This window comes from Balaenoptera ricei, chromosome 17 (assembly GCF_028023285.1).
Source record: "Balaenoptera ricei isolate mBalRic1 chromosome 17, mBalRic1.hap2, whole genome shotgun sequence".
In the NCBI taxonomy this organism is placed as follows: domain Eukaryota; kingdom Metazoa; phylum Chordata; class Mammalia; order Artiodactyla; family Balaenopteridae; genus Balaenoptera; species Balaenoptera ricei.
The window spans coordinates 37,077,799-37,098,340 of NC_082655.1; the positions used below are offsets into that span (position 1 = coordinate 37,077,799).

The following is a 20,542-nucleotide window of genomic DNA, read 5'->3' on the forward strand; positions in this document are numbered from 1 at the left end:
GGAGAATTAGAAAATAAGGGCATGGGCTTTCCTGGTGGCGCGGTGGTTAAGAATCCGCCTGCCAATGCAGGGGAAACGGGTTCGAGCCCTGGTCCGGGAAGATCCCACATGCCGTGGAGCAACTAAGCCTGTGCGTCACAACTACTGAGCCTGCGCTCTAGAGCCCGCGAGCCGCAACTACTGAAGCCCACGTGCCTAGAGCCCGTGCTCCGCAACAAGCGAAGCCACAGCAGTGGGAAGCCCCTGCACCGCAGTGAAGAGTAGCCCCCGCTCGCCGCAACTAGAGAAAGCCCACACGCAGCAAAGAAGACCCAATGCAGCCACAAATAAATAAATAAAATAAATTTTAAAAAAAAGAAAATAAGGGAATGTCGTTCATTCTAAAAATACAAGTGCAATATCATATCATACTCATATGTACTCATTTTTTAAGAACTTTTATTAAAAAAGGAGATATGATGTCTTGATGTCCTGTTAGAATAACCAGAATTAAATAAATAGACTTAAGAAGAACTGCACTATATCTAGTTTTCCAAATTTTATACTAATAGTGTGGCAATATGATGAAAAACCAGGTAAGAAATCAGAATCGAGCTACTGAAAAAAAAAAAAAAAAGCTGAGCGTGTAACATATTCTAAAGCTGGTCTACAGACGAGATGGGAAAACTCTCTAATCTAATGACTTTCTTTTAATCATAAGCAGACAGTAGTTTCCTTATTACCCAGAGTTTTAGAAATACATTATTCTTGAGAGTACTTCCTAGGATTTCTTTTACTCATTTAAGACAACATCTTTGTATTTAATTCATCCTCAGTTATCCCTGCAGGGCACATCCCTCTAATTATTCCCATCTAAAGTGACAGGAAAATGGAATTATACTACTTGGAAAACAGACATCCTTTGGTATGTCTTTTCTCAGTGCTCCCTTGGGCATAGTCTGTCATTGCGCTCATTTTGTCACAGACAGTGAGCTGTCATTGGAGGGCAAGGACTAAGACTTCTCTGCCTTTGAATTCCCAGTGCCTAAGACATCACTGGCACGGACTATATACACAGTAAGAATCTGAATAAACAAATGAAAAATAATACCCAACATACAATGTTTACAGTATATCAAGCACGATTTTAGTGCCTTGTACATATTAACTTATTTAGTTCTCATGACCCTATGAAACAGGTACTATTATTATCCCCAATTTACATATGAGAAAACTGAAGCATGAAAGCAAAGCAAGGTAATTCAGAGCCAGGATCCAAGCTGATGTACTCTGGCTCTAGAGTTCAACCTCATAATCACCACACCAGGCTCCCTCAAGAGCACCTACGCTGAACAGGAGAACGTCCACTCCAAGAGGAGCATGGGTACACTGTGCTCCCTCCTCTAAACATTTCTGGGTTTCTGTCAGATGTAGCCATACTGTGTGACCCCGTGGGAGACTTAAGAAGGGAAATAACCAGACACAGGCACACAAATGCAGAAGAAATGAATCCGCAACCTTAACAATTGCTGTGTTTGTAAGGCTGTTTCTCAAATACCTGTGGGGATTTGTGAGAGCGCCAGCTGTACTGGTGACTGTGGAGACTGGCCAGCAGAATATTTTCATCAGTATCCACCTGGCCAAACCGCAGTGTCTCCTGTGTGTCATTACAGATCACAAAATGGCTGAAGACCAACTCCTCTACCTCAGGGCATTTATTCTGAAAGAAAAAGAATAGGAAAGCCAATGTGCATCAGATTAATTGCAAGATGTTTGGCAGCTGTCTGCCCAGTGGCGATTGTTACAACACAGAAATACTAAAAGATCTGTTGTCATTAGCTCTGGTATACAAAGTATTCTATACTTCCAGGATAAGCACAAAAAATACCTTAAAGAGATCTTAAATGTTCCAAGAATATGTTTTGATTTATATTCCTGCAAAATAAATCATACACACAGAAGAGTAAAAGAACAATGAGATCCTTCAAACTTTTAACATTTTTAAATGAATTAACATGCTACAAAGAATGCTGTACTGGGTAGCGCACGTTTTTGAGCAGAGTACCACAGGCTAGAATTACCATGTTCCCGGCCTTCTAAACTTGACAATCAAGACCAATTACCAAAGCCACAGTTTGTACCCTACAGAAAGTAAGGATCATTTAGGTAATACATCCCCAGTTCCCTTGAGGGGGAGGGTGGATGTGTGTGTGTAAATCTGCTCAGGGAGAGATGTAAATAAAACCATAACTTTCCCGCTATTGTTAAGAGGCTGAACACACAAAACAGATCAACTTCAGAGTCAGTATAAGCCAAGCTGCAGTTTTCAAGACAAAAAATGTTAGTTGAAAAACAGTTGTTGGTGTCTGTTTCAGCTAATAATCAATCAGCAAATGTCTTCCATTAATCTACTAAGGTTCAGCAAATTAGTAATACGTTCCTGTGTTGGTACCTCCTTCTCAACTTAATGGTATCTCCATGGGTTGCTGTTATATCGAAGCACTGGCAATGTGATGGAGAATTTCTGTGCTTACTCTTTTATCACTTTGGTTAGCTTATGGCTTAAAAAATGATAAACATACCTTTGGTAAATGAAAAGAATAGCTAAATAAATGGTTAACTTGAGAATGCAAGAAAAATATCTTAACTAGCCAATGAACCTGCAGACAATGGGAGGTAATATGTAACTGATGCTTCTCCAGTTGGCTTCTATTTCCTGGTTGTGGATCTAAATAATGTCACAATGCCACACTCTGTCATTTGCCATTTTACTGAGGGGAGGGAGAGTAAAAAGGGGTATACCACTCATGAGCATAGAAATTTAAGTGATTACATGGCCTGAAGCCAAGGGGTCTATGGATGAACACACCTGGAATCCAGCCTGGACCAAGACCTGATCTAGAACCTCATGAGAACAGTTATCTTGGGAGGTACAATCCCTTCCTAATCATCCAGAAGGCCCCCAAAGTGGGCAGGCAGAGCTCTACAGCTGCAGTCGGTGAAGAGGCCCTGAAATAACTCATTCTTCTAGATACTCTTGAGGGTTTCCTAAAGTGTTCGCTCTATCATCCATCTATTCTCACCAAACCTCTCTATTCTCATGGAGTGGAACCTTGCCTGACAACCACACGAAACATAAAAGGAGTCTCTGGCTAAGTGAGACTGAAGCAGTTATAACCAATAATTATCTGCTGCCTACCATATTACTTTTTGCTGTGGCTTTTAATCATGAGCTATGATTTCAAAACTGGACTGCCCGCGGGTTTTAGGTGTCTTGCCTGATCTGGCCCCTGCTGCATCTTGAACCATTCTCCGTTTGCCTGCTAGACCCCAGCTCCACCAGCCCTTTTCAGCTGCTCCAACGCCACACTGGCCTCCTTTCAATTCATCCAACACATCAAACTCCTTCCTGCCTCAGTGCCTTTCTTCTGCTTGGACCTCTTTTCCTTCTTGCTCGACTAATTTCTTCCAACTCGGCTTTCAGGTTCCTGTTTTCAGGTCATGCCCTCAGAGTAAAGTAGCCTCCTGAGATCCTCCCGGATCACCTTAGGTCCCTCTATTTTATGCTCACACAACACTATATATTTTGCCTTCAAAGCACTGACCCCTCTTGGGACTGAGTAATTATTTGCATGATTATGGGACACTGTTGTCTCCATCGTTAGACTCTACGCTGCATAAGGGCAGGAACCAGGTCTTTGTTATTTACAACTTTTGCTCCTGTAGTCAGCCTAACGCCTGACACATAAGTACTCAATAAACACTTATGAGACAAACATGAGTAAATTTAACTTTTAAAATTACAAATGTAATATATGTTCCCAGTATAAAAATTAGAAAATACAGAAAGTACTGATTTTTAAAAACAAAGTCTCTAATTTTATACTCAAGGATAACTGCTGTGAACATTTTGGAGAATTTTTTTTCCCAGCAATTTTTCACTTCTGAGTGTCCTGCCTGTTCCTATTCTAGTCTATCCTATCTAATCCTATCTTATATATCTTATATATTTAAAGGTTTGTAAACCTTTAATTAAACTGGAGTCACAGTGTATAATTAGTTTTGATGAGATTTTTCCATTTAGCGTTATATAATCAACATAAACTGCTCTCCTTGTAAACATTTTTCTCTCCGTTAGGTCCAACAGTACAAACATGAAGAAAGGGATATGATTCCAAACTCCCACTTAGATAGACATCCTGAGACTGAAATTCAATTTTCATAATGAATTGGGATCAATCCACTGGTTACACAGAGGTTAGGTTACCAGATGGGGCTTGGTTAGAAAAAAAATCATATTACTTTCCTCATCTCTAAAAACTGACCTTTAATAAATGATGAGGGTTTTAGGAAAAAATGTAAATGAAAGAACACAAGGGGGTTGTTTACATTTTTCTAAAGAATACTCGAAGTCCTCAGGGAACTGTTTCTCTATTGCTCCTTCATCTGTGGAGTCCATTATAACTGTAATAAGTTTAAGCGTTTCTTGGAATGTTTAAATTCTAGCATATTATAAAAAAATCTGTACATATTGTATATGACATCATATAAAAGCAAAACCTCAGAATGCTTTCGTAATTAAGAGGTGGCTTATTTACATTTAAGATTTGTGCTGGAGTGTTATACAGGCATTTGCAATTAAAGAGAGATATCATTATGGTGTAAGATAAGACACATGAGCATAACCTTGATTTTTAAATAAAAATCTCCTTTAAATCCTATTTGGTCCAAATGTGGGAATGTGACAAAGAAATATAAAGCAAACTGCAAGTGGCATTTTGGGTCCTTAATCTGGTTTCACAAAACATTAATCATTTACAAAAGAGAAAAATAAAAACTACAGCCAGAGAAATCAGACACTGATGAAGGCTTCTGTTAATCTTAAACTTGTGACCTAAAGGTGAAAGGCCAAATTGTTTCATGCTTCAACTGTCTGGTCCATCCACACTGGATACAAATGACTTGTCTCGGATACGAATCCGATAAAAAGTATGTGGAAAACTCAAATTGCTTATCCAGCCTGTTAAATTCACGTTTGTCATTGGCAATAATTATACTGTATATGAGCATTATATACATAATAAAATCCAAGCTTGGGTAACTAAGCTTCCCCTCTAAAGGGGATAAACCACATTCAGAACATCTTAGAAACAATGAACTTAATAACCCCTCTATAAGCCCATTTCAATGTCAAATGTCCTGTAATTTCAAAGTAGTGCGTTTTTGTATTTACTTTAGAATACACAGGGTTAGAGATGCCTACCACATTAAAACTTGGTGGCAAGTACGCTTGACATGGGAGGAAACAAGAAAATTACAGCAACAATTACAGAAGTATATCCTCTTGTGGCTCATGTTAACATTGCCAAATCCCTGTATAAATCAGAACCAACTATTCACAGAATGTACCTGTCAGCGATATGCTACGTGACATATGGCTCTACTTAATCAAATATACAACTCCATTTTTAAAAAAACTCAGAATATTCCTTCAAGGCACTGTGTTAGCCAGTCAGTCATTCACACTCTGATGTGGTTTAAAACATTTAAATATTTATGCATCGTATTTTATTTATATGTATAGCTGTGTCTAAGAGAATATTTTTACTCTGGGAGGAAACTGATATTTCTGAGGGCCACTCTGCAGTAGTTGCTACACATGAGTCCTCTTACAATGGTCCTGATACCAAGACAAAAATATCCTGGGATTAAATGCTCTATCAATGACTCTTTTATATTTTCTAGGTTTGTTTTTTATTAAATGCATTGTTCAAAATATGACAAAAAACAGAAATTGGAGCCACAGAGGTTTTTTTCACATCGCTATTCGAACCAGCTGCAAAGATTTAGATCACACTAGCTCTTATTTTACGCATGTCCTCTGCAGCAAGAAAACCATGGAATGCCCTTAAAAAAGAATTTTAAAATATGAAACAGATGTGTTATCTTCTTTCCCTTTGCTATTGTAGTGCCATGTTAGGTAATTAATTCCTTAGTCTTGTATAGGTCTTCATGCATATAACGAAAAGAGTTCATTCCCATAAAAATTCTAGAACTCAAGCCCCTCCCCCTACCACTGCCCCATCCCCACATGAGGTCAGGGCGGAGTGAAGGACCATTTCTCCTGGGGAGTTAGTCTGCACAAATACCTGTAACATACAAAATGTGGGGAAATGTCTCAGCTTAAATAACAACACAAGCTTTATGGAAATGCAATATTATACTGAAAATCAGTAAGGGAAGCAGAGGTGATTTGTTATTAAATCACTGAGCATATTATCAATATTATCCAAATATTCTGTGAAATTATTTCCATGCTAGTGGACGTGGGCAGGTTCCCCATTTTAAATATGTCATTCAAAACAGACGTATATTCTATCTCTTTTTTGATATGGATAATTTCTGACAAAAGATAAAAGTAAAAAATTATTAATCAAGAGTCTTTAGCTGGTTACAAAATCTATTATCGAGTGCTTTTTTAGTGAATCAAAATGGCAGAATGATAATGGGGGAAAGACTAAGATTATACTGTGTTCACATAATTTCCTCTCACTGCCTTTTCTCTTTGAAAAGATGAACTGCTTATATCAGAAAGGCTCACACAGGTTCTTCGTTTCTGCAATGGCTGCTTCGACAATGTGCTACATACCAAGTTGAGCTTTGGCAAACTAAAGCCATAATACTCGGAAAAAATTTCTGGGAATGTGTTACTTTCCACACAGATGTGGTACATTAGTCACAAAAATGTGGGCATCATCTCTGATGCATGAGTAGAGAACCCATGTTCTCCAAAGGTTTTAAAAATAACATGCATCACTTTGCCAAAACAGAGGAGGCCCCAGATATTATGGTGCCCATCAAATTCTTCATTCTCTCACATTTTTGTTTGTGCTTAAGTTATTATTAGAAGTGATAACATAAAGTGCCTAGTAAAAGATCACACACGGACAAACTGTAAACTGTTCTAGAATATACATACCTGTTGCCAAGCTTGTATTGCAGTGTTTAGAGAATGAACTACATGTTGCCCAAAGTTTACAAATATTGAGTCAACATTGATAGAGCAATCAATCAGCTTTTCTACTGCATTGCTGGAAACTGCAATCTGTCCAAAGATGCTGAAGGGTTTCACCATGCTTTGCATTGTAACATTTCTGCACTCTAGAAGTTTACAGTCTGCTTGAGCTGAGAACTGCATCTCCTGACAGACAGAACTATTGTTCCATTGTCGAAGATACATGTGTGGTTCTTTGAAGGAAATAATCATGTATTCTAGTTCAGATGGCACATTTTTATCAGAAATAAATGGCTGTAGGTATTGCGGTGGAGCTGTTGAGAAAACAAACAAGAAAAACAGCAGTTGAGATGAGCCAACACTTTATGGAAATAAAGAGATGACATTTAAATTATTCACTTCTTGGTTACTGAATGCAATATTTGCTGGTTAATAAATTCAAACATTCTCTTGAAGATAATATAACATTTGAATTACCATTTGATATTTGCAAACAAAACTGTTTTGTTCAATCAGCAGGTCTCTTTCCAAAGGTTACATGCACAGATAAAAATTTGATCACAAAAGACAACAAATAAAATGAAGAGGAGGTAAATATTTAAGAAGCATTTCATAGAAGTGCTCTGTATCTACCCACCAAATCTCAAAACCAAAAACATGACCCAAACAGAGTTAGAAAATACAGGTTAAACTCCATTTTTGCTGAAAAGGCAAGATGCTTAACAGCAGCTGTGTTTAGTTTTAATCTGATTTTTTTCCTTTTTCCATTACATGTAGGTTGAAAACCTAATACCAGAATCAAAATGTATTAAGTAGAAAAGGTTTGGTACAGAGTTTTAGGAATAATTATTCATGAACATGAGCAAACTTATAAAAGGCCACTTTTGGTGTGTGGAAAAACTTACTCTTCTACCTTATAAACTTGTAAAAATGCTAGTCTTTTAAATTATTGGAGAATTTGCCCATTTTTTGTAGAAGGTATTTGTACTTTCGAGATAAGGTAGTATCAAGTACTTTTGGAAACTATTTGCCATTCATGTAATGGCTCATAAGATAGGAAAAAAACAGATGTATTTCTTTCAAAAAGATCATAATTGGAGTAACAGTAAAACCTGCAATTTTTGTAACTTCCTTGAAAATTCTCATTAGGAAGTGTGCAAAATCATGGCAATTCAATATAAATGGTACCCTATATAAAAGGTCCATAAGATGGTTCAAATGTAAGGGGGACACCTATTATACGAAATCAACTTCAGAATAACTTTGCTGGTGCTTACTGTTAGAGGAGATGAATGCTGCTTCTAAAAGTTTCCTCCACCATGTGTGTGGTGGTCAGTAGGGAAGGAGTTTTGTGCAGGGATAAAACAATAAGTATTAAGTGAATGTTATTCCGATGCTAAAATAGAGTACCTGTGCCTAGTTGATCAAGGTGATGACAAAAATGGAACTCCAGGTGAGCAAACTGGAAGGAAACGCAAAGAGATGGGACAAACCATGGGGTAAAACAGGAGTCAACTCTGGTACAGGCAGCCAGGGCTGTTGGAGTTACAAGTTGGTCACAAGTGCTTTGAGAACCAGATTCACTTCCAGAGCTGTGGGAGATAATTAATAAAAGAAGTTCAATAACCTAAATTTCCCAACATCATATAAATGAAATGTCTTTCTATAGGGGTTTTTAAAGCTAGCTCCCATAATCCTATAGTCAATGTTCTCATCAAATCTTCCATATTTGCTCACATAAACACGTTGTTTTAAAAAATTAAGTTCTGGGGCTTCCCTGGTGGTGCAGTGGTTAAGAATCCGCCTGCCAATGCAGGGGAAAACAGGTTCGAGCCCTGGTCCGGGAAGATCCCACACGCCGCGGAGCAACTAAGCCTGTGCGCCACAACTACTGAGCCTGCACTCTAGAGCCCACGAGCCACAATTACTGAAGCCCACGTGCCTAGAGCCTGTGCTCCGCAACAAGAGAAGCCATCGCCATGAGAAGCCCGCGCACCGCAACAAAGAGTAGCCCCCGCTCGCCGCAACTAGAGAAAGCCCATGCGCAGCAATGAAGACCCAACACAGCCAAAAATAAACAAATTAAATAAATAAATTAAAAAAAATTAAGTTCTCGTTGATTATTCTCTATGAGTTATTAGCAGAAAAATTTTGAAGGATTCCTGAAACCCCAGGCCATGTTGACCTCCAACCCAATTTTCTTCCATCCACATTTCACTTAAACTAATATGAGAACAAGTTGTCTGTAAGTTAAGACCAACACAATTCAGAGTATGACTGTGCTGTTCAAAAAACCCAATATTTTCAGTGTCACCATAAATCTTTCTTTTGTTTTACTTCTCCAGGTCATCCACATCCATATTCCCATATGAGTTAGCCAATACTCTTTATTGAATACCTACTGCATACTGTATTAGGTGCCATAAAAGTTATGACCATGTCCAGAAGAACCAAGGTTCCATGGACAATTACACCGCATGTGTCCTCTCTTTACTTGTCCATCCTCCCAACACCATTTTATACCAGTAAAAGTCGATTAAAATAAATAGTGAAGGCATCTGTAGGAGGGAAGAAATTTGTACATAGCGGCTGCTGGTGTGCATGGGAAACGTGCAGCCTAGCTGCCTCCCCTCAATGCTAGTAGAAGCATGAGACCTGGGGATTGGGAGGGGCCAAGATGCATTCTGCTAATTGTGGATCACTAAATAGATGCTGCCCTATTCCCCCTTACCGTCTTCCACCCTCTTCTTTCCAAATCTGAAATTTGCTCTACAGCTATGGTAGCCTGGCTCCCAAATCCATGAGGAGCCTAGAGAAGAAACACTGGTTTACAGTATCCTAGGGAGAACTATGACAAGAAAAACTAAAGAAATAAATCCTTGGTTTTCAAAGAATTCACAGTCTAACTGGTGATATAAAATATGTAGACGTTTACAAACATTATAAAACAGAACAACCATCAAGGAATAGGAAAGTTGGAAGTGCTGCCAGAGTGGAAATACAAGAGGAAGTCAGAATGGCACAGGGTGAATCATGCGGGATTTGCAGAGTGTGAATCTTCAGCTGAGCTTTGAAAGAGGTTGTGAACAGGCTGGTGAAAATGAAAGCTAGGTTTACTGAGTATTTAACTTCAAGGTGTTTATAGTCATGTGGTGGTACTTACTGCAATGTTAGAAAAACTCCATTGCATACAAAGAAAACACAACTCTGGGGCACTATGTTTCTGATGAAATGTTATGCATGAAAATGCAGCTAGGCATATTTTTAAAACTTCTATAAATGGGTATACTAACCCAAATAGCTTTCTAGGAATTTTTCTGTGGAGTTACAAATAAAGATCTCATTTAAAATAGATAAACAACAAGGTCCTACTGTATAGCACAGGGAGCTATATTCAATATCTTGTAATAACCTATACTGGAAAAGAATATGAAAACATGTGTGTATGTGTGTGTGTGTATATATATATATATATATATACATTTTATAACTGACTCACTTTGCTATACACCAGAAACTAACACAACATGGTAAATCAACTATACTTCAATTAAAAAAATTAAAGTTAAAAAGAGATCTCATTGGCAAGGTAAAATTAAAACTTGTATTTATTCAGAAAGACCAAACTGAATTAGTTGTACGTGTGTTTTACACATATGAAATCTCTCCCTTATAATACTTTAAGAAGTTGTTAAAAATAGGGTATAGCGTTAGTCAAGATATTATTAAAAATCCAGGTGAGAGTACTTTGAGATCAGTTTTAAAACAGTAAGTACACAATTTGAGGTGTTTATCTGAAGAATTTCTCTTGCCAACTGCAATTTTTGACACTCTTGAGATTTTCCAAGATTTACTTTTCTCTCTCTTGAGAGTAGCAAATTCTGTAACATGTTGAAAAAGGTTGCTAAGACATCACAAATAAGTACGTGTCAAAATCTTTATTTATAACAAATTGATTGATTTTTCACTTTTCCTAAATTAAATGTACAAATCAATGGTTAAAAGATATTTTTAGGTCTATGTAGTAACTCCTAACATATATATTCAAGTGGTCAGCACTCTTTCCATCTTAAAATCCTGACTAAAATGTTACTAGATTAATCTATATTTAAAAATTTAGAGTTTTATTTAAAAATTGGAGTTATATCAAAATTAAAATGTCTTAAACACAAAATTAATATGGTATATGCACATGAAATGCTTTACATTTTGAATCAGTAAATTTATAGTTTTTTGATATTCAACTTAATGTGATCATCACTATACACTATAAAAGTAGCACATGCATGTTTACCTTTTACATAAGGATTAGAAATATCTAACTATGATAGAGCTAAACAGTCATAAAGATGAGAACAATGACCCTGCTAGGGACACTTATAGCAACTACATTTATATCATTTCCTTAATTAAGTACAATGGACTTTGATCTGATCCAGATATCAAAAGGAAAAACGTAATTCATGAGATGTGTAATAATCAGAAATGGAAAAGTAAAGATGGCTCCAAGGGGCAAAACCTTTCAAATAGTAATACATAGAACTCAAGATTCAGTAGTTAGTTCAAATATCAATAAGTTCCTAATGGAAATTCAAATTTTTAGAATAGAGGAAATATTCTAAAAAGTAGAAAGTATGGCAGGAGTTTTACATATCCATACCTTCATTTTAGCCAAAGGGACTTACTTACTGTCCTGGGTGACCCATAGAAGGGTATCAATTCCTTTAAACAAGGAGTGTTTTAGTAAGTTTAGATTTGATTGATCCATAGGCACTGCAGGGACCCAGGCATAATCCTTAAAGATTCACCCCTGGATGTCACCCCTATAGCTCTGCAGGTATCCAACAATGATCTGACTTGATTGATAAAGCCTTGGGCTTTTCTCTGTATCCCTCTGTGGTAATAAGAGTTTTATAATATAGCATAGAGATTAAGCAGAGAATGATTGAGGTAAGAAAACCGAGATGAAAATGCTTGCACTGCTTCCACTTACACTGTAATCATGGGCAAATTATTTCATCTAGCTAAATCTGTTTTCTCATCTGTACAGTAAGTGTAGTAACTGGACTTGCTTTTTGAGTATTAAAGGAGGTACTACATAGAAACTGCTTAGCATAATGTCTATCACTCCATAAGAGAAAAAAAATTTCATCCCTCTTTTCCTGGTTGGCAAACAGGGTACTGTACTGGTTACTTAGTTTAATGTTAGTTGCTGGTGATTACCTTTAGCTCCCAAGAGGGATCTGACAATATCACACTGTCATTCATCCCAGTGTGGCACTGTCTCTCAACACTGGTTCACCTAAACACTCCCCTGCCTACTGCAAAAACACTGTCCTGTCCATCCTGGGAGAGCACCACATGGAGGAGAGAAGACAAGGGTTGATATGTGTGCCTGCTACACCATGTTCTCTCTACACCTTAGACCTGTCTTTTTGGGGGAATGTTTTAACTCTAACCCCAAATAAGAAATACACCTCTGTTGTAACCTAGTACACCTATAAAATGGCGGGGGGAGGTTACTGAAAATATTTTAAAAATTGTGGTAAAATACACATAACTTAAAATTCACTATTTTAACCAGTTAAAAGTGTACAGTTCAGTGGTATTAAGTACATTCACATTGTTGTGCAACTAACATCATCATCCGTCTTCAGAATTTTTTCATCTTCCCAAACTGAAAGTCCATACCCATTAAACAATTTTCCTCTCCCTCATCTCCTGGCAACCACCATTCTACTTTTGTCTTTATAAATTTGACTACTCTTGGTATCTCACATAAGTGGAATTATACAGTATTTGTCCTTTTCACATTGATAGTTTCTATTTTATTAAAAAAATTCCATCAACAGATGAATGGGTAAAGTAGATGTAGTATATGTACACAATGGGATATTACTCAGCCATAAAAATGAGTGAAATAATGCCATTTGCAGCAACATGGATGTAGCTAGAGATTATCATATTAAGTGAAGTAAGTCAGCCAGACAAGGACAAATCATATATCACTTATATGTGGAATCTAAAAAAAAATGATATAAATGACCTTATTTACAAAACAGAAATAGAAAACAAACTTATGGTTACCAAGGGGGATAGTGGGGGATGGGTTGGGGAAGGGATAAATTAAGAGTTTGGGATTAGTAGATACAAACTACTACATATAAAATAGATAAGCGGGGCTTCCCTGGTGGCGCAGTGGTTAAGAATCAGCCTGCCAATTCAGGGACATGGGTTCGAGCCCTGGTCCGGGAAGATCCCACATGCCGGAGCAACTAAGCCCGTGCGCCACAACTACTGAGCCTGCGCTCTAGAGCCCGCGAGCCACAACTACTGAGCCTGTGTGCTGCAACTACTGAAGTCCGCGTGCCTAGAGCCCATGCTCCGCAACAAGAGAAGCCACTGCGATGAGAAGCCCGTGCACCGCAACGAAGAGTAGCCCCCACTCGCCACAACTAGAGAAAGCCCATGTGCAGCAACGAAGACCCAACACAGCCAAAAATAAATAAATTAATTTAAAAAAAATTAAAATAGATAAGCTACAAGGACCTACTGTATAGCACAGGGAACTACTGTCAATACCTTGTAACAAGGTGGCAAAGCAGTTCCAAACATCAAGATTGTTGTCTGAATGGTTTATGAAAGTCAAAAGGTTAAAAAAAAAATGGTACCCAGCAAATTTAGGTACATCTAAAAGTACAGATCCAAGTAGCTAAATGGAGGCAAACAATTATCTAGAGGCCACAGTGACCTTCTGGTAGGAGAAAGTTCAACCAGTGAGGAGAAAGGAATGATCCAGGGACTTTACCATCACAACGCTCTCCCTCTGATTCCTGCACTGGCTATACACACAAGAATGAAGGTTTGGTAAATAAAAAGCATCTCTTCCTCACATACACAAAAAGCTGTGGACCACTGTCTCAAAGATCACTAAATATGAGTGGACAGCGACTTACAGGATCTTTAGGGAGAAGGAGAAAATCTTATTTTTTTTAATTTTGCACTCTAAAAAACTCAACAGTTTCCATTTTTATCACACGAAGAAAGAGCCACACACTTCTTTTTCCAGGATGCCTTCTTCTATGAACCAACGTTTTGGGGGTGGGGATAAAAAGTCCTTGTAAGCAACCTACTCTCACGTTTTAACGTTGTGAGAAAGTGACCATGTAATACAGACAAAACCACCAAAGACTCGGCACAGGTAACCAGTTTAGCATTATCATCAAACAATCTGTCATAAAGTTAACTGGACATATATATCAAGATCTTCACAGTTATTACTGTGTAACACAATAATTGCCTGTAACTTGTGACTTTAGATAGTCACATACTTCTGGAGTTAGCCATTTGGGGTGAGGGTAAGAGGGGGAAACAAAGTAGAAAAGTTGTTCTGGTCCATCAGAAGACATCTGGTTGATACCAAACTCAGGGAACCTAGTAGAGTGGCCCAAAGCCTGAGAGTTGGGCCCACCAGCCATTTCTCATCTTTCCACCTAGGTCCCATCACTAGGTAAGAAACTGTAAATTCCAAATACATCATGTGCTTGCTGGCTATCTTGTTTGCTCTCTAAATCCACTTTCTACCCCTCCCCATCCTCTTCTCTGCCCCTGACTGTATCAACAAGCTGCTTTGTCCTTGGCTTGTCTTTTGGTTCGGCCAGTGGAAGGTGCCCGAGGGAGATCAGAAGGTGTGAAGAGAGTGGCGGGAGGACTCATATTCTCCTGGCTCCTTCTTAGCCACGTCTCTGCACGTTGCTGGTCCCTCCACCAAAAACAGCTACAACCACCCATTCTGGGTTAGTTTTGGTAATGGCTCTATTACCTGGCTCTTTCAGGACTAAGAGTGGGATGGTTCCCCATGGTTTCTAGCCTCAGGGTACTGTCCTATCCCTTCACCTTGCCAACACTTTTGTAAATAGTCTTTACAGTAAACTCTCCTCAGTTAACCAGTCTGAGTGTGCTGTCTGTTTCTTGTCAGGACCTACTGGGAAAAGGGGTTTATTTAGGCTTCAGCAGTGGGCAGTGGGGGTGGGCAAATACATACATGCTGAGATTAAAAATAAATAGCTGAAATGGATACCCTGATCAGGGCTTAAAGGCTGTATCTCTTGCTTCAGTCCAGTGCACCACAAATAGAAAGAGAACTCTCCTAAAGGTCAATACTATTGTGGAAACTAAGCTTAAGTTACTCTCCTTCCAATGCTACCTTGAAAAAAACAACAGTTACCCATCATTCATTTTCATATGATCAAGCACACCATTAATTAAAGATAGTAGAAAATAATTATTACAAATACACGGGGATTGAATTAAAGATAATATGCCTATATGGGATAAACAGACCAAGGTTTAAGAGAGTGAATCATTGGTCTCCAGTCCTTTGTACCGAAGGCTACCTGCCACCCCTCAGACTGGTTAGCTCCTACTCATTCCTTAAGGCCTCAGCTTAGAAATCAAGTTTCTCAGGGACAAACAGCTAGTTGGTGATGGAGCCAGGACTTAAACCCAGGTCTGCTAACTTGAAAATCTCTAATAAATAGTGCTTCTATTTACATACACACAGTGATGCCATTACCACTAAATATCCTACACTGTTGCACTTTTGACAATTGTGGGCAAGACGCTTTTTTTTTTTTTTTTTTTTTTAGATTAAGCTTCATGGGACTTATTTTTACGAACTTTCTTCCAGTAATGTACAACAGTCTGACGCATATCCTTCTCAAACCATAAATATTATTTAAGAGAAGATAATCTCTAATCATAAAAGTGTCAGGTTTTTGTCCACATTTAGATTTCTCATGACAGAATATACTGGATCTAACTGTAGCACTTTTATTTCTACGTGAAATGTCGACATATCAACAAAGCACTGATGTTTTCCTTCAAGAAACTGGATGATATTTATTTACTGTCCTTTTTGAAAAATGTCTTAATAGTGTTTTATTATGTTGAATTTTAAACCAGCTCTTTAAATTTAATTTCACTAATATCAATGTCTACCTAAAAAATGCTTAATGTCAAACAATTTAAAGCAAGATCAATTGTGAAATATTAGGCAAGTTGAAAAATCCGAGGTGAGGACAAAAGATCTGTGATTACAATGTCGAAAGCTTGGTGAAAAACTGCCTGAATTTGACTGTCTGCAAAAATTTCCATTCCCTAAAGGTTCCACGTTTCTGCAGTGCTAAGCTTACCACAAAGTGATTTTTATGAATGTTTCAGATTCAGAGGAATTAACCTTATCCAAAATGCTTGTTTCAATGATGAAAATGCATTCCTTGATAATTAGAATCAAGAAATGATTTCTAACTTGATACTAATAATGAAACTCAGATTTAAAAAAATTCCATCACCCATAGCTTTGTTTTCTGAGATTTCCTGGTTTCTGACTAGGTAACCTATGCTTAGAACAGGCAATCTTTCTATCCATCTGCTAACTCCTCCCAGGATGGGTGGTGTTCTTTTCACTGCTGCATTTCATATAGGTAAAATCAAGACCCGACTCCTCTAATATATTTTCACCAGTCGTACATTACTAGGTAATATACTGGGAAGGCAATTATTTTTAAAGAGCCCAAATGACCTAGAAATAGAAACCATAAAGTAAAAAACGTATTATTATTAAGCATACAAAGTAATCAATGAAAAAGACTGTGATGCTACAGACTAATGTGAACAGAGGTTATCTCGGTGTGATATGATGATGGGTGGTATTATTTTCTTTATTTCCCAGATGTTCTTCAATGAACATATATTACTATTAATTACAAAAAGAGAAAGCATTCACAACTATCTATAATATAAAACAGGAATTAGAATACAAAATGGTGTGCTATGATTATAACCCTGTAAAGGCATACAATGATGGGCAAAAATAAAGGTAACAAAAAAAGAGAAAACAGTTCAATCGCAGGGTGTTGAAACGGTGGATTTTTTTTCTTTTTGTTAGTGTCAAAATGTTGTTTGGGGGGAAAAAACGGGGGTGGATTATATACAAAGAATAAGATAATGCTAGAGCAAACTTGTCAGGAGAATTAGAAGGTAGGACATTGAAAGTGATGGGCAGCAAGATAGGCACAGGCCCATAGTACACGTATTATATGACCAGAAAAACTGTTCCACTGATGGTGATTTACTTTCTTTTTCTTGTCATTTAGAGGAGCATGAACAGAAAGACATAATAAGGATATGTAAACTAGAAGGAGCACTTGAAGAATAAATTGCTGAAGCCATTTTTTCTCTACTCTAAGTTAGTGGATGTAGTAAGCAGGCAAACACTGGAATTAGGGACAATCTGGCCCTGTTTTGTCACTAACCAGATATCCTGTAAGCGGTGTAGAACAGGAAGTTCTGGGGACGCGATTCAGAATACCTGAAGTCTATAGCTCTAGAGATACACTATAGTCAAATAGATACAAGAGCTGGATAAAACTTTGGTTATCTGAAATCTTGAGTATAAATTATTTTGGTTAGTCAAGTTTTCCTAATGTCTGGAGGTCTGTCTTTTAAAGTTTTTTAAAAAACCCCTTAAGAAGGAAGTAGTTCCAAAAAGAAGGAGACAATTCAATTTACTTAACGTTTCTTTTAATGCCCCAGGGTTAACATTTATACATATTGATGACTGTGTCATTAAGAGTCTATTGAAGTGTGTATGGCTCTTTTCCTCTATATTTTTTAGCTCAGGATAACTGGATTTTTTTTTTTTGAAGTTTGTTTTTTGCTCTTTTTTCCTTTTATATTTAAGGAACAGGTTCTTAGAGCTCACAGTAAAACACAGGAATTTTAGTACACAGACTTTGAAACATCAGCTTCTATCTCACTTCCTGGTTCTCATCTGTAGTTTAGACAGATGCAGCTGCTAGACAGCTGCGATATAGCTAAGTGAGGGGCCACTAGATAAGATGACTTGACGATTGTTTCCTAGTATAATGCCACTATTTCATTTTTCACTTTGTTCACTGAGTTACCTTTGGTCATCAGCTCCATTTTGGCTGCTGTTCAACACAATTCTCCAAAGATCCGAGGATACCAGTTTCTTCTGGTCATTCACAACATTGATATCTGGCAACTGCAGCTCACAAACTTTGCTTTCAGACAGACTAAATTCTCGAAATGCAACAAAAACCTTCTGGAGTTCATCCCAGTATTCCAAACTACAAGGAATCTATATTAAAAGAAAGAAGATTTTAGAAGATGCAAGCAGAAATGATGCTTCTGTATTTGTTGACATGCAACTTGAATCTTCATAAAAGTTATAACATTAATGAGACTTTTAAAAGGGGATACAGTTGTAAAGGACAGTAGTTTAGGATTTCTTTTCATAGTTATATTCATCCTGTTTACCTACTTTATTTCAAAAAACTCATTCAAGAATAATATGTGGAAACAGTCAAGAAAGTTTTTAAATAAAGGAGAAAGAGTGGGGAACAAATTCTACCAGATGCTAAGTCTATTATAAAGCTATACTAATTAAAATTAAAAGATAAGATTGGAGTAGTAACATACAAATAGATTAGAAGAAGAAAAAAATAATAATATGTAAGTACAGATAAATTTTAGTATGTGATGAAGGTACCATTTCAAACAAGTAGGGGAAAGATGGGAAATGAGGTTGCAAGAACTGGTCAGCCATTTGGTAAAACCAAAGTGGGTCCCTACATCATTCCTATATGTAAGTAAATTCCAAAAGGATCAAAATATTAAAGGCTAAAAGCTGAAAACATAAGAGAAAAAATCATTTAATATTTTTATCATAATAGGGTAGCCTTTTCTGTGTATGGCATGAAACCTGCAGATGGTAAAACAAACAACAAAACAAACCTCACAACTGATAACATCAAAATTAATAAAAAGCAAGGTTAGGATAAAACAGGTAATAGTTAATGACAGATCTACAAATACTTGTTGCGATAGCAGAGAGCTCTTACAAATCAATGAGAAAATGATAGTAAGCATATAGAAAAATAAGCAAAGAAAGTTGTTGGAAGAGGCCCTGAATGTCCCTGCATGTTCTTGCCAGGTATGCAAAGGATGCAAGGCCCTGAAAGCTGTTAACAGGGACCATTTCTCAGGTTCTGTTTGCAGAAAGTATCCTTGAGTGATGAGGTAAAGTTTCTTTCCAGGACAAAGAGCAGACTTGCTCTCAAAGAGGTTGATTTGACAAGCTCCATGCTCTATGCTGTGATATTTATCTGCTGCATGCAGAGCATCCCCCTGGGGGCCCTTCTGCATCGCCCTTGTGGGACTTGGGGGCAAGAGAAACCAATGCAAACATGATGCACACACTGTTTGCTGTGCCACGAGCAATAATATTCTTTGTTTCTGACCCCAAAGTCTAATATTTTCTGTCAGCATCCATAAAACATTAACAGGCTAATTTATTAGCTTGCATAAGGTAAAATCCCAGATTCTGACAGCAATTAATTCACAGAAGAAAAGATATAACCAGCCAGTAAACATGCAAAGATACTCAACTTCACTAATAGCTACATAAATTAAAATTAAAGCAATAATGTAGTATTTTTCTTTATTAATCTGGAAGTTTGAAAAGACTGACATTTCCAATTTCTGTAGAGGTGTGGGAAAAAGCATTTCTACCCATTATTTTTGAAGAATAATTTGGCAATATCTGTTAAATGCTTGGAAGGATACATCTAAGAATTTGTTTTACAGATATTCCAATACAAGTATGTGCGTGTGTGTGCATGTGTGTGTATTTACTTCAGTACTGTATTAGTAAGAAATTGGAAAAATACAAATATCCATCAATATGGAATTAAATATAACATGCAGATCTCTAGACTGGAATCTGTACAACCGTTAAAATGAATACGGAATACCTATATATACTAACACAAAAGACACTCAAGATATATTATTAACTTAAAAAAAAATAAGCTTCAGAATAGAACATGTGAGTTGATCCCATCTGTCTTAAAAAAAAAAAAAAAAAGGACTGGGCTCAGATGTGTCTCCTCTTTTGGAAGCATTTCCTAATTATGACCATTCTCAGAACCGGTCACTGCCTCTCTTGTGTCACTTCCATATCTAACTCACTCCTCTATCATAGAAGTCATTACATTTCGCCATTCCTTATTTACATATTTGTCTCCTTTAGTTGACTCTGTGATCCTTAAGGCAAAAATGGCATATTATTTTTAAAAATATTAGCATCAAACAGTTTTTGGAACATAATAGGATATTAATAAAAGCTTCCTGAATGAATAGATTTCTCCTTAACCTTCCTTTCCTAAATAAGTGATTCTAAATCTTTGAATGGGAATAAATTTTACCTCCACCTATAAGAGTTTCTTTTCCTTAAACAGGGACTTGAACATCCATGTATGGCAACGTGCTAAATGGAAGAAAGGGGCACAAAATGGATAAGCATAAGAGGCTAACAGTGTGATGAAACAGAGCATATGTTTTGGTTAGTGATAAGGACAAGTGACATATCCATAAATTCTACTTTTAGCCACCATTTCTTGAAATTCTCCCTCTTCTTGCCTTCCATGACATACATTTTTCTAACTTTCCCCTCTCTGGGTC

The 20,542-nt window shown here is 37.2% G+C and overlaps 1 protein-coding gene across 10 annotated transcripts in view; it reads right to left on the reverse strand.

Moving 5' to 3' along the window:
• The window catches only part of VPS13B (vacuolar protein sorting 13 homolog B), a 766,991-nt gene that overhangs the window by 88,443 nt on the left and 658,006 nt on the right, over positions 1 to 20,542 (reverse strand). For 9 of the 10 annotated variants that reach the window (XM_059902238.1, XM_059902239.1, XM_059902241.1 and 6 more), the window contains exons 40-43: positions 17,962 to 18,158; positions 8,405 to 8,586; positions 6,959 to 7,308; positions 1,538 to 1,699 (exon numbers count right to left, since the gene is read on the reverse strand). In XM_059902238.1, coding sequence (XP_059758221.1) covers positions 1,538 to 1,699; positions 6,959 to 7,308; positions 8,405 to 8,586; positions 17,962 to 18,158 — 891 coding nt within the window. Of the gene's footprint in view, positions 1 to 1,537; positions 1,700 to 6,958; positions 7,309 to 8,404; positions 8,587 to 17,961; positions 18,159 to 20,542 lie in introns of those variants that run through there. The other variant, XM_059902243.1, reaches the window with a different exon arrangement.